Source organism: Macrobrachium nipponense, chromosome 4 (assembly GCF_015104395.2).
Source record: "Macrobrachium nipponense isolate FS-2020 chromosome 4, ASM1510439v2, whole genome shotgun sequence".
Classification (NCBI taxonomy): Eukaryota; Metazoa; Arthropoda; class Malacostraca; order Decapoda; family Palaemonidae; genus Macrobrachium; species Macrobrachium nipponense.
In genome coordinates this window covers 20080508-20095507 of record NC_061100.1, presented here as the reverse complement: position 1 = coordinate 20095507, position 15000 = coordinate 20080508, and the positions used below count along the sequence as shown (strand labels likewise).

At 35.8% G+C, this 15000-nt stretch overlaps 1 protein-coding gene across 3 annotated transcripts in view; it reads right to left on the bottom strand.

Moving 5' to 3' along the window:
* LOC135210751 (phosphatidylinositol 3-kinase regulatory subunit alpha-like) overlaps nucleotides 1-15000 on the bottom strand; it is a 584655-nt gene that overhangs the window by 193321 nt on the left and 376334 nt on the right. The window contains exon 1 of one of the 3 annotated variants that reach the window (XM_064243585.1): nucleotides 3498-3665. The exons of the other annotated variants lie outside the window; for them this stretch is intronic. Within the exon in view, the coding sequence (XP_064099655.1) occupies nucleotides 3498-3650 (153 nt within the window). The 5' untranslated portion in view covers nucleotides 3651-3665. Of the gene's footprint in view, nucleotides 1-3497; nucleotides 3666-15000 lie in introns of those variants that run through there. 3 annotated transcript variants of the gene reach the window in all.

Below are 15000 nucleotides of genomic sequence, written 5' to 3'. Positions count from 1 at the left end.
TAGAGATTATATCTATAGGCTCTGGTACGAGGAAAAAAAGAAAAGGTGCATTGAAAAACAGGAAAGTTAATATTAGTGAGCTGATAAGTCTCAAAAGTGCATGAGCAAGAGATAATGAAATTGTGACCATAAATGCCTACAGTGATAGGAGGCCTTTGTACCAAAAATCATATGATTAATAATGATAGAAACAAGGGTGGGATAATCACACGAACTAACAATGCAATACTGTAAGTGTATCAGTGAACAAATTTTAAAATACGAGCAAAATTAATTCTCATAAGGAAGAAAAAAAAAGCGCTGTTCAAGTTTTTAACGAAGAATACAAACATTTAACCCATACAAGAAGCAAACAAAATGTCAGTTCAACAAACTTAACTTAGATCATTACAAAAAATGAACCGTATTTCGTGCTTTCTTAGTCATTAATGTCTTCACTCTCCCAATTCACAGCGAAAATATCTTTGTAATCCATTCTTCGAATTGACAACATAAGAAGAGTATTATGACAATGCAATTATTTCGGTCTTTATTCAGTATGTGTGAGTTACTGGTCACTGGGGTGATTACGATGTTGCAAAACACATTTAGCATTGGGTGTGTGTATGAATACGTATTTGTAAGTTTGAAAAAGCTGAAAGCAAAAGGTTAAATATATACATACGTATATACATGTGCTATATATAGTACATATGTGTAAATACAATAATAAACAAAATCGCCAATTATGAATAAAACATTGGATAACCTCACTAACCACAAAGGACGAACCTGAACTGCACGAATCAACTCACACGTCTATAAAATGAATAAAAAAAAAGAACTTTTTTTGACGTTTGCGAACTGTTGAGAGTAAACAAACAAACAAACGCCGGGCAAACATTAATTTCTGGATTCAAGCAAAAGGATGTTTACAAAAACAACAACGAATCGCAGCCAGGGGCATGATTAGCCAACAGCCACCACCACCACCCTTTCAGACCACTTACATAAATGTCACAACAAATATTAATAACAATTAATAATTACAACGACGAGGAACGCTGAACAGAGGGGGTTAGGGGGTTGTTCGGCCGGCGTTATCAGAGAGAGGGAGGGAGGAGCCCTTATCGCCTCACAAAGGCCTTGGGGAAGGGGAAGGGCACAGCCTTGATGCTCAAATAACGCCACAATATATATATATATATATATATATATATATATATATATATATATATGTGTGTGTGTGTGTGTGTGTGTGTGTGTATGTGTGTGTGTGTGCGTGTGAATAATTATCACATTACCGTGATTCATATAAATTATTCGAGCTACAAAAGCCCTTTAATATCTAATTCGCTCTACCTCGGAACTGATGTATTTTCATATATGTAAACCGAAGGGGAATTTTTTAGTTGATAATAATCTCGTCCTCTTGTGGGTTCGAACCCACAAGAGGACGAGATTATTATCCTACTAAAAAAATTCCCCTTCGGTTTACATATATATATATATATATATATATATATCTATATATATATATATATATATAATATATATAAGAATGTGCTTATGTATGTAAGTATAAACTCACGTCTAAGCCGACAAGATAATATGCTAATCAATCTCTCTCTCTCTCTCTTTCTCTCTGATACATATAGGGCTAAAAGTATTTTAATGCGCATAAGTGTTGGATGATTCACATTTTATTACATAACCGGTATCACGGATATGGTCTGAATAAAGAATTAACGTATATTTTGCAAATGTTTTAAAATTGATACCGTCAATAGCCATTGTATGCTGGGAATAAATATATTTTTTTTTAAATTTGATCTCTCTCTCTCTCTCTCTCTCTCTCTCTCTCTCTCTCTCTCTCTCTCTCTCTCTCTCCGATTTCAGTAGAAACACGTGTAACTTGAAACCGATAATAACATAAATTTATGAACAAAGAAATTAAAAATTATCTGGTGAAGAAACTGAGAAGAAATTCGAACCAAGAAACCTTAATATAAACAAATATGGACGTCAAAGAAAAATAATAATAAAAATAAAAAAAAAATAAAAAAAATAAAATAACCCGGATCACGATGTCATTGCTTGGACTGGGCGACATTTAACGAAACCTGTACGACGAAAATAGCACGCAATATCATGCACGAGAGAGAGAGAGAGAGAGAGAGAGAGAGAGAGAGAGAGAGAGAGAGCAAAGCTCGTGACTGGACGTTATGGGACAAATCTGAAGACACTGAAGGTGCCTTGCGTGGAGAAACCGGCGAGAGAGAGAGAGAGAGAGAGAGAGAGAGAGAGAGAGGAAGGTATATGACTAAACGATTCTGTCGTTGTCGGTCGGGCCGGTCGCTTTCGCGCGCGCACACACACACACACGGAACGACTGGGGGTAAAATGTAGCTTCCTACCTTTGTAACTCAATCCTCGAGTACGAATATCATCATCATCACCACATCATTAACAACCTCACCTTTACTGAGGAGACCTTGAAGCGAAGAAGACCACCTGGCTCAGAGAGAGAGAGAGAGAGAGAGAGAGAGAGCAATTGCGTATCATCCTACACGTCGGGAGGCTAAGCTGAAAGACGTAATTTCAGTAAGTTTGTAAGTTTATAATATATATATATATATATATATATATATATTTATATATATATATATATATATATATAAAGAGAGAGAGAGAGAGAGAGAGAGAGAGAGAGAGAGAGAGAGAGAGAGAGTTCCTCTCGAGCATTGTCGACGCTGTTTTTCCACTGGGGTATGACGGAACCAACTCCGAATCTAGCAAAATTGATCCGAGCTCCACGCTAGTTTAGAGCTATGTATATCAGTAGGAACTTGAATAAAGCCCAACAGGAGTATTACACGACAAAGCCAAGGTTCTAGTGAGAAATTATACTATAAAAACTACAGAAGTGGAGATTCGTGAAAGGCAAAGCAAGTTAAAGACTAAAAGTAACAACATTCATACGATCACTACTAAAACTAGCCGACCGCAAACACACACACACACACACACACACACACACACACATATATATACTATATATATATATATATATATATATATATATATATATATATACATACTTCCGTTTAGACGTGCCTGAGTATGTCAGTAACGCGTATATACTTTATTTTTAATTTTAGGTTTAAAATGCCTCTGGTGGACTATTCCTCATGAAAATGCATCTCGTTCGACGTCTCTGAACAGTGACAATGTTAAAAATATAAATCTCGAGAAGCATAGATAAATATCCCTATTATGAAAGAAAGTATTATAAAATTATATCAGTATACAGGATTTTCCGTTTCTTAAATCAGTCACATGAGAAACAAGGAAGAAAAAATCGTTGTATATCCTTCACCAGAGAAATTAAAAACAGCACCAGCACCACTAAGCAAAATATTAAACAAACAAATAATTAAATCCATAAATAAAGAAGTAATGCTTGAAAAAAATCACAGTTCCTAAAACAAAATGAGTATCGTAAGCAGCGAACACACCTGTCTTGCACGAAAGAGGTCTTCTACGCGGTGAAGCAAGCAATACGACCCTTTCTTAAGCAAAAGATCGGCAGCCAGTCCTCCGGCAACAGAGAACGCCTTGCCAAAGCCGGGGAAGTCAAGAGATGCACAATCTGAAGCCTGTTGGGTCATTACAGAAGTCTTTAGCAAATACAACAGAAGCACGTCCCTTCTTCATAACAGGCATTATATGCATCGTGACTGCTCTCTAGACTGACCAGTGCCAATCGCCAACTGTCACCTGCGCGCTCTCTCTCTCTCCAGAGGCACGTTCTCTCTCTCTCTCTCTCTCTCTCTCTCTCTCTCTCTCTCTCTCTCTCTCTCTCTCACATTGGCTTTCTCGTTTCTTGATTTTGTTTAGCATGAGAGCTAACCACACCATTCAGGCAAATTTGCACTGGATTTCGGATTATGCAAATAAGGTGATGTAGGAGATAAACGCCCCGTGACAATCATAAAAAAAACATCCCACACAAGGTAAATAAATAAATAAATAAATAAACAGAAAACATTCATGGGAAACAAACTAGGACACGAAAGACAATTTTTTTTTTTCCCATTTTCGGAAGGCAAGACAATGCTCCTACGTTTGTAGTCATCGTCTAATACGTAGGAGTAAGTAGCTCGTTACTTACGATAGGAACAGGCAAGCTTTGCTCCGTTACGTCAGTGATACTCACCTGTGGAAGAGAGAGAAAAACACTGTAAAACAATTGATACACACGAATCGTCCTCCCTTGAATCAAGCTTAAAGAAGGAAAACACAAACTGGGTATCAGTTATTCACTTTCATCAAAGTCAATAACAAAGTCAAATGTCATCAGAACATTGCACACATTTGCAAGTTTTTTTTTTTTAGTTTCATTTAAAATTTCAAAAAATACAATATTTGCATAATTTCAACAAAATGTTGAACACATATTTTTTTGGGGGGGAAAAATATTTTTCAATTTTTCCCAATTCAAAATTCTTACAAACCATCTCACAAGATCTAATCTCTCCTAAGAAAACAATTCATTTTTACTAAGCTTCTGCATACGGCTAATCCATATACAAGACGCATAAATACAAATAAGAACTGCATTATTCCAATCTTTTTAACATTCAGTTTTAATGTCTACCATTCATCATTTGAACTATTCCTTACCTTCTACAAGCGAGATAATGAAGAGGACCTTTGCTTCAGAATTGTTGACAAATGTGTTTTAGGAATATGCTTATCAAACGAAAATTATGATTTATTCATCCACGCCAAATTAGAGGCAATACTAAGGATCATGAGACAATCCAGAGGGCACGCAATGGGATTCATTCTCAATAGGAAAACGTTTTCCTTGAATAAGACAAAATTTTCTTCTTCTTCTTCTTCTTCTTTTTCTTATTATTATTATTATTATTATTATTATTATTATTATTATTATTATTATTATTATTATTATCATCATCATCATCATTATTATTACTATTATTATCATCATTATTATTATTAAAAAAGTTTAACCAGAACACTGGGTATAACTACTTAAATCAAATCAATATGCAGCTTCATTATTAAAAGTTTTAGCAAATATAATAATAACATGACAATTACTTTTGCCAACAGAAAAAACATGAAATGTCAGAGAGAGAGAGAGAGAGAGAGAGAGAGAGAGAGAGAGAGAGAGAGAGAGAGAGAGAGACTCGGTTGAACCTGAAATAAAATTTGTCCCCCATCACTTTTAACCTTTAACTGTAGCTGATTATTTGCATGACAGAAGTTTTCATAAAAAACGGATAATAAACACAACACGTAATGGATATATGACCTCAATAACAATTTTTTTTAAATCATATGAATGCATGTATGTAGTATGTATGTATGTATGTATGTATGTGTATATATATATATATATATATATATATATATAATATATATATATATGTATATGTGTGTGTGTGTATGTATGTGCGTGTGTATAATCAATACCGAGCAAGAGCACCTGACCATAACATATTTCGGCGCAATCGAGTTTTCTGTACAGTGTATAAAGCTGCAGTGTTATCCTCTTGTTGTAACTGTTTTCGATTGACATCATCACTACCCCCTATATGTGCTGCAGTTCGAAACTCCCAGCTACGACCAGGAAATGCTCAGCTGCTCCCCAGATGCGGGGCAAGACACAATATCCATGACTACTCTTAATCTTGAATAAAATCTAGACTAGTGAGGCTAGAGGGCTGCAATTTGTTATATTTGATGATTGAACGGTGGATGACCAACATACCAATTTGCAGCCCTCTACCCTTGGTAATATTTAAAATCTAAGGGCGGACAGAAAAGTGTGGACAGACAGACAAAGCCATCTCAGTAGTTTTCTCTTACAAAAAACTGATAAAAGAAGAGTTATTGTATTTATACCACACATGGTATTCCTGAGATTAATAATCATCTTTTCCAAAATTCGATTTATATGAGATCATTAACAAAGTGATCTTAAAGCAAGCCCATTCTCAGTAAAAATACATGTTCCAATCTAGTTTTTTTTTTTTTTTTGTGGCTATAATAAATAAATACATACATTATACATCACATACATACACACACATATATAATATGAATTTTTATCACATCACCGTGATTCATATACATACATCGAGATTGTTGGCCCAGTCCATATCATCACTGAGGGCCTGATTTCTCCTCTGTCCACTGGGCGCTGGTTCGAACCCATGAGAGACGAAATTATTATCAACTAAAAATTGTAGTTCGATGTATATATAACGTATGAATATATATTTATATATATATTTTATATATATATATATATATATATATATATATATACACACACATAAATATATATATATATATATATATATATATATATATATAAATATACATATATATATGTGTGTGTGTGTACATATATGTATGTATACTTGATTTTAAACCACGAAAAGGGTAAAAACCTTATGATTATACGAACAAATGCTAAGTACTTTGGTCTTAGTACCAGTTTCCGTGACCATGTCGTGGTAATAGTGTCACTTTTTCTTCGTGGCTGAACTTAGTTCATTATATATATATATATAGATATAGATATATATATAATGAATAATATAATTCTTATATTTATGTTTAGTTAATAATATATATATATATACTATATATATATATATATACATATATAAACCACCAGCGTATGAAGACTGTGAGGCGAGAATATACTACGTGAGTTACATCACAGCAAAGCAAAGATTCCTCGAAACAGGGCCTCCTCGCAATTTCCTTTATTGAGATGGTTTCCCTGAATCAACCGCCCACTCCATCTCCCCCGCCCCACCCCATCTATATAATACGAGAGATTAGTGTCATCATCAACCACCCTCACATTGTGGCCCCTTTACATAAAGGAGTTTCTCTCTCTTGCTGTAGATAGTACGCTTCTACGAAAGCGAGCCTTTATTATTATTATTATTATTATTATTATTATTATTATTATTTACAAGATGTAACTTATTCATAAGTAACCCCACTGGGACACTTGAAATCCAAGCTTCCATTTTTTTCTCTTTTATTTAAAAAAAAATACACAATAAAGGTCATTTTACAATACAATACATTAACAATATATGTCATTCATGTACAAAATCAACAAATAGTTAAATTTTTTATAGCTCAACATACTTGAATTTACTATGTATATACATACATATATACCCATCCCTATACACTGTATACACATACCCGTTTCACATACATATTTATCCGCATGTACTAAAATTTCAAGTAATTATGTGTAAAAGGGTAAAAAGAGAATAAATGATTCGAAATGATTCACGCAATGCATACCTATTTCTGTACATAGTACTTTCGCTTATTAAAATAATTAAGTAGGAAGGGGTAAGAGCAGGTGGTCAAAAGAAAGAAAAAATATATGATTAGATTGATGAAAATAAATCAATAGATAGATAACAATCTATTGAAACATTTTCATTTTCACGTCCATAACGCAGTGAAAGCTTAGCCGTATATAATAAGAAATTATCAGTACAACAACTGACCATCAACACCTTAACCTAACTCTGCTAAACTGTTCTTGGTAATAGCCACTTATACCAATATAGGCACCATCTTCATAACAAAGCGTACCGTACATCTGGCATTAATTCATTATCCGTTACCAATATTTTCATCGATAGTCAGCCTACACACGATAGGCCTACGGCTCATTCTCGTTTCTACCATCAAGCTCACAATGAAGCATCGTGAAATAATGAACATGCTGATGATGTTGACTGAAAATGTGGAGTACAAATATGAAGTCATCAATAACTTGAGGAAGTAAGCCTAGGCCTATGCCCTCTGTCTCTCTCTCTCTGGGCCGTTTGGGCTGATATAGGCCTATCTGAAACATGAATTATAGACACATGAATCAATACCATTTTCCACCACGGGACAGTTATTATTACACACCACCAACGGACCTGGTTCACGAAGCCGAGGAGGAATATGGAATATCAGTACAGGGCAAACCCCATTACACACACACACACACACACACACACACACACACACAGTCCAACTCCACCTTCCCGTAGACACAAAGGGGAAATCTTTCATGAACTCCCTCGGAAGAAAGTGAGCACCTTCGTCGAGTTTGAAAGCTGCTGCAGCGGATATTCGAAGCGAGTCAATCCATAACGAATAACAACACGAAGTTAAAAGAGAAAAATCGAAGGAAAACCAAAAACAACAACAAAAAATCAAATAAACTTTCTTAAACCGGGTCACGATGAGATTATGACGCTGCAAAATGTGACAGAAGAAGAAGAAGAAGATCTCTTTAAAAAGAATCCTATAAACTAGGAAACACACACATACTCACACAAAGAAAAGGCAGAACCTCATGTGGGAGGAGGCGGTTGGTGGTCTGGAGAATGGGGGGAGGGAGGAGGAGGGGCGGTTCCCCTTGCGGTAACAGGGTGTGGATGGATGGATCCATCGGGGGAGGGGGAGGGGGAGGGGGAGGTAGAGCAAGGGGAGAGGGACTCGAAAGGAATGATGGGGGGAAGAGAAGAAGAGAGCGACCGCCTTGGCAACAACACCCCCCTCTACCCTCACCACCCCCACCCCCATAATCCCACCCCTCCCTCCCCGCAAAACTTCATCACTTCCGGGAACATCTGGCCGGGCAGCTCTTTTCAACACCCCCTCCCCCATCCCCCTCCCCCCCCCCTCTCTCTCTCTCTCTCTCTCTCTCTCTCTCTCTCTCTCTCTCTCTGAGTAAATTAATCTAGCATCAGAGAGGAGAAAGTATTCGCTCGCCACTGGAATTAACTAGCTTGAAAATCATTACGCGAGTAAATATAACTACAAAATCCACGAACAGAGATCGCTCTGAGAGAGAGAGAGAGAGAGAGAGAGAGAGAGAGAGAGAGAGAGAGAGAGAGGGGTGTAGCTTAACTATTCGGCAGCTCCGCTATACTTACAGATATCAAAGCAAAGTCCAGCATATGAAGTTATGGTCACACGAGGCCAGTTCTTTAGGTGATCATACTTCCCATATACCACCTGAGATCTATAGATTGTGACCCTTTCATCAGTGTCAATGATAATTAGCCCTCGAGAATCATAAGATATCTGCTACTAATGCTTGAATCAGTGACATGCAAATTTATATATATATTATATATATATATATATATATATATATATATATATATATATATATATATATATATATATATCACAATTCAACTACTTGAAAAAAACTCCATAAATCAAAATAATTAATTCGTTTACCATTTATAAACCACGGTAAAATCATTAAAATAGTTTACTTTAAAAACTTCAATGAAAGTATAATAAAACTAGCTTCAGACTTGAGTTCTGTGAGCGTTACCAGAAATTGACAACGGGGACACAGGTGTAAAAACCTTTGAATGCCTTGGAAACTAAAAACACCCCCACCCCACCTTCTTTGAAACAGTAAGAGCATATGAAGAATATTATGACCTTCCATCAATAGGTAAAAATTTCAATGACTTATTCATATATATATATATATATATATATATATATATATATATATATTATATATATATGCTTTTTTTTTTTGGGGGGGGGGGGACGCTTATATTGCCTTCGAAAAATTCCCGTTCCCTTTACGGAAGTCATAAAAAGGTGAAATTCAACGCGAGATTCAATTCAAGAGGAGAAAGTATTATCAACTAAACTGCAAAGGGATATTATAAAGATTAGACATTGCATTAAGGTCCCTAACATTATTTTCTGGTGACAATATACGTATGTATGTATGTGTATATATCTACCTATCTAACTACACACACACACACACACACACACACACACACACATATATATTATATATATATATATATCACTTACTTTACTTTATCTTCCCGCCACTGGCCAGTGACATAAGGCTGATACAGTTCCTCTCAATGACGCTATCCTGAGCCATATATATATATATATATATATATATATATATATATATATATTATATATATATATTATATATATATATATATATATATAAGTAATCAACACACATTAAGGTGTGGAACAGAAATAAAATTCTGACTCACATCAGAATCTAACCCAAGCCTCTTTTAACTGAAAGACCTGGGTTCGATCCTGGTGAGAGTGAGAAAATTTGTTATACATATATATAAAATGTATCTTTTATATATATATATATATATATATATATATATATATATATATATATATATATGTATATATGACTGGTAAAAGTGTTCTGTTAACAGAACTCCACCCAATAAAAGGAGCCCATAAAAATGCTAAAATATAAAAAGTAAGTACTACTATATTTCAGAGACTGCTGTCTCTGAAATATAGTACTTACTTTCAATGTTTTGGCGTTTTTATGGGCTCCTTTTATTATATACACACACACACACACACACACACACACACACACACACACACACATATATATATATATATATATATATATATATATATATATATATATATAAATCTAATCCTTTTTAATTGATATACGCCATTTTTTTCAAACCTGATGCATCACTGAAAACAATTCAAAAAACTATTTCAATTTATATATATCTTTTTTTTTATGTCATATAACTTTTGTATTTGTACACGTCGCTCAACATAAAAAAAACTGAATCAAGATAATATAAAAAACAAACAAATAAATAAAACAGCATTCGAGAAAACCTTATCCTTGGCATCCTCCTCTGCACTTCTCACGCGGGTGAAAGGGTGCGTTCCGCAGGAATGACCTTGACCCACCCCCCTTTGACCTGATGGCGAGGAGTAGGGGGGCGGAGGAGAGGGTGCTGGGCAGGGGGGAGGGGTTGACAGGGCGGGTGAGGGTTGCAGAGAACGTGCAACCCAGCGCGTGTACCCCACGGTTGGTCGATACCGCGTTCACCCCCCTCCCAAGTACCCCACTCCCCCCTTCCCCCACCCCCGCCCACCAACAACCACAGTGACAATACTACAGCCCAAATAGATCGGAGAATCCTCACCTCCCACCACCCCCACCCCCAAATTCCTGCAACAAAGGTCCCATAGATCCGGAACCCTTGGAATGATTTTCGGTCCAGACATTTTTTATTATTATTATTATTATTATTATTATTATTATTATTATTATTATTATTATTGAAGCGATAACAATACTCATTAAGCATATTACTAACTTAATGAGAGTACTTTCCCATCATTACCAAACAGTATCAGCAAAGCCATTCCCCTAAATAAGATGAGACCGTGACAGTGGCAGGAACTGTCCTATCAAATTTTACTATTCCTTTGAATGAACAGAAAGCTCTTTGATACCTTCTGAAGTGAGGTCACTGAGGAGGTCATTGGCCTGAAAATCGTGCCACAAGGACACCCTTGAAGCTGATAGCAGGATCTACTAGCATAAGCCGAGACCAGTTCATATATAATCGTGTATAAAAAGCAAATCGAAATATAAATTTCAGTAAATATTTTTTTTATTATCAACTAAAACTCGACAGTTTGCCAACTTCTTCTTCTTCTTCTTCTTCGCTTGCGTTTTATTATTTAAGTAAATTTTATCTCTTTGCTTATTAATTTTCAAATATATTTTTTTTCCCAAATAACTGGTCCTTTCTGTATTGCATATCACTTTTTTGTTACACCTTTCAAATACCCACCACATTCTTTGGATTATTATTATTATTATTATTATTATTATTATTATTATTATTATTATTATTATTATTATTATTATCTTTAAAGTCGTTTAACGAGACCACTGAGCCTACTTCCAGCACTCCCAGGGCTGGCCCGAAGGATTTGAGTAAAAATCCATGTCTATGCATGAGGCCAAGCACTGGGACCAAATAGGTCATTCAGTATAATGATGAATGAATTAAAATTGAATTTTAAAAAACTGCGCAAAGGCATGTGCTCTCATACTGGAGCAATCACATACAATACACACAATAAATACATTTACTTATGTTTCCATAAACACACACACGCGCACACACTAAAAATGTATATTAAAATTCAGAATAGGTTGAGTAATAATTTTACATTTTTTCGTTTTTAAAATCACAGTTCATATATATAGTCTCTGGAAGTTTGAATTTCTAGTGAGTGGCCGCTGTGGGCTTGTTCCACATAAATGTTCAACTTCTGAATAATAATAATAATAATAATAATAATAATAATAATAATAATAATAATAATAATAATAATAATAATAACAGCCACAAAACTTTTCCCACCCATTTGATGTAGAGCAATTTAATGTTTCCTAGAAGGACACAACCGCCATAAATACGGCCAATATTACTCTTATCAAAAATGCAAAAAGTATTGAAAGCAATAATGCTGAACTGACCAAATATGAAAAATGGAAAACTAATTCGACAAAAAAAAAAAAAACAATACACAAAAAGTAATAATTTGCTTTAAATTGTAACATAACGAGAGAACAATTTAAATATCACTAACTTTACTTTTGCAGGTTGTAAAGAAGTTTATATTCATCTCACCTACCACAGTTGCAGGACCAAGTACCCTGAACGCTCATATTTTTTCAAGTGAAAGGCGAAAGCAGTGTGTGTCTTTCTCTACCCACCGTCTGACTGGTTAGAAAGAGTATAAACCAACACAAGACCAACTCAAAGCTGCAAGAACTTAGCTGACGTTCTTTTCAACAGCAACTCAACAGGTTCATTCCAACGGTGCTCGAACATTCTATAAATTCTGATAAGCAAAAACTTGAATTAACGGAAAACTCAGCTACCGACCGTGAGAATAAGTGTACACCTCAAAAAGAAAGAAAGAAAGAAAAAAAACAGCTGGTTCGATCTTGTGCCACCTAATAGCAACAGGTGAAGGGGGTGCATGGGGGCGTGGGGGGGGGGAGGGGGTTGCGTGTTAGGGGAGGCGGGAACGAACGAGAAAGGGGAAGGGGAGGGGAGAGGGCGAGAAGGGAGGGGAGAGGAGGAGAAGGGAGGGAAGAAGGGAAGGGGAGATAAGGGGATGGAGGACAGGAGAGAAGGGAAGAGGGAGGGGAGAGGAGGGGAGGGTGGAGATTGTTATTCGGCAGGCAATGGAACCGGAGGAATTGATGACATAAATAGTCAGAGTATGTGCTAGGGAAGTGGATAGAGGAGTAGTTTACCAGTCCAATACACCTATCCCTCACCTTCCCCGACGTGCCCCTGACGCGTCCCTAGAGCAAGAAGGGTCATGCCATACCCAACAGGGATGCAACCACTTGAGCAATGAAAAGCGGGGACCCGATGACGCAATAATCCCTCACACACACACACACACATACACATATGAACTTCATAACTCCTGCGTGTTTGTGTTGTTTCTGCTACCAAGATACATACAATAACTCGCTGGTAAAATATCAACAACAAAGGGGTGTCATTGCATTGTGAAACAATTAATATTAATTTAAGAAAAAAATGTCGTAGCACTTCAGGTCTTTAATATAAGAAACTGGAATTGATTACAGAAAGAAACGTACTTCTACATGTAATTCTGACATGGAATGTGCGTGGGTGTTAGAGAGAGAGAGAGAGAGAGAGGGTGCTGTTTTATAGTTAAACCCTTGTTAAAGGAATTCATGTTCTAAAAAATATATTTTCATAAAATGCAAAGTCGTACAAACTTTTCTGATCAGTGAGGTTAAACATGATTGATTTTGGTCACTGCCTGGATGGGTGACTAACATATCCAGCCAGAGCCGCTGGCACATGTCCTATCGTGACCCTAAAAGCCAGCGGGGTTGGCCGGTGGAGCATTGACCGCCTTAACTCTACTGTAATGTATTAAAGAAACAAACGCACGCCATTCTGACTTGTCCTGTGCACGAATCCGAAATGCGTAAGTAATGGTTCTGGAGTCCACTGAACGTCAAATTATTATAAAAGAATCATAACTGAAAGTGAAGATCACTAGAAAAGCATCTTAATTGAAAGTCAGAATTATTTAAAAAGAATCTTAATTGAAACCCATAATTACCTTTTAAATCTTAATTGAAAGACATAATTATTCAAAAGAATCTTAATTGAAACCCATAATTACTTTATAAAAATCTTAATTGAAAGCCAAAGTTATTCAAAAGAATCTTAATTGAAGCCCATAATTACTTTTTTGAAAATCTTAATTGAAAGTCAAAATTATACAAAAGAATCTTAATTGAAGACCTTAATCATTTTATTAAACAATCTTAAATGAAAGTCAAAATTATTAGAAAAGCAACTTAATTGAAAGTCAAATTAATTTAAAAAGAATCTTAATTGAAATCCAAAATATTTTTTGAAAAACTTAATTGAAAGGCCAAAAGATTACTAAAAGAATCTTAATGCAATAAAGCAGGAATATGAAACAAAATGTTAAAATAAACACCTAAAAATTTTTTTTTTTATATTTCAAAAATTGAAAAATAAAAACAAGTACAAAATGTGCCAAATTTTTTGGCTCAACCGAGTTGTTTGTACAGCGTATGAAACTCTCAGCCACGTTCCATGAAACTAAAGCTGCAGTCATGAAACTTTAAGCCACGGCCCAGTGGTAGCCTGTGTTGTTGGCAACTGTATAGGTGACAGACGCACGATTAAAGCTAAATCTAACCTTGAATAAAATAAAACCTACTGAGGATAGAGGCCTGATATTTGGTCGGTTTGATGATTGGAGGGTGGATGACCAACATTCCAATTTGAAGCCCTCTAGCCTCAGTGGTTTACAAGGTCTGAGGGAGGACAGAAGAAGTGCTGACGGACAGACAAATTGCCATCTCTTTTACAGTAAGATAAAATTAAAAATAAGCAAAATAATGAAAAACACAAATTAAACATAAAAATATATGCACAAATCCCTCGAAAAAGAGACCAGAATCAAGCCTGTGCCCACAACCATCCCCCCCCCCCCCCCCCCCGGGGGCTTCACGGGGCCTCTGTCGTCCATCGCCCCCCTTTGTCA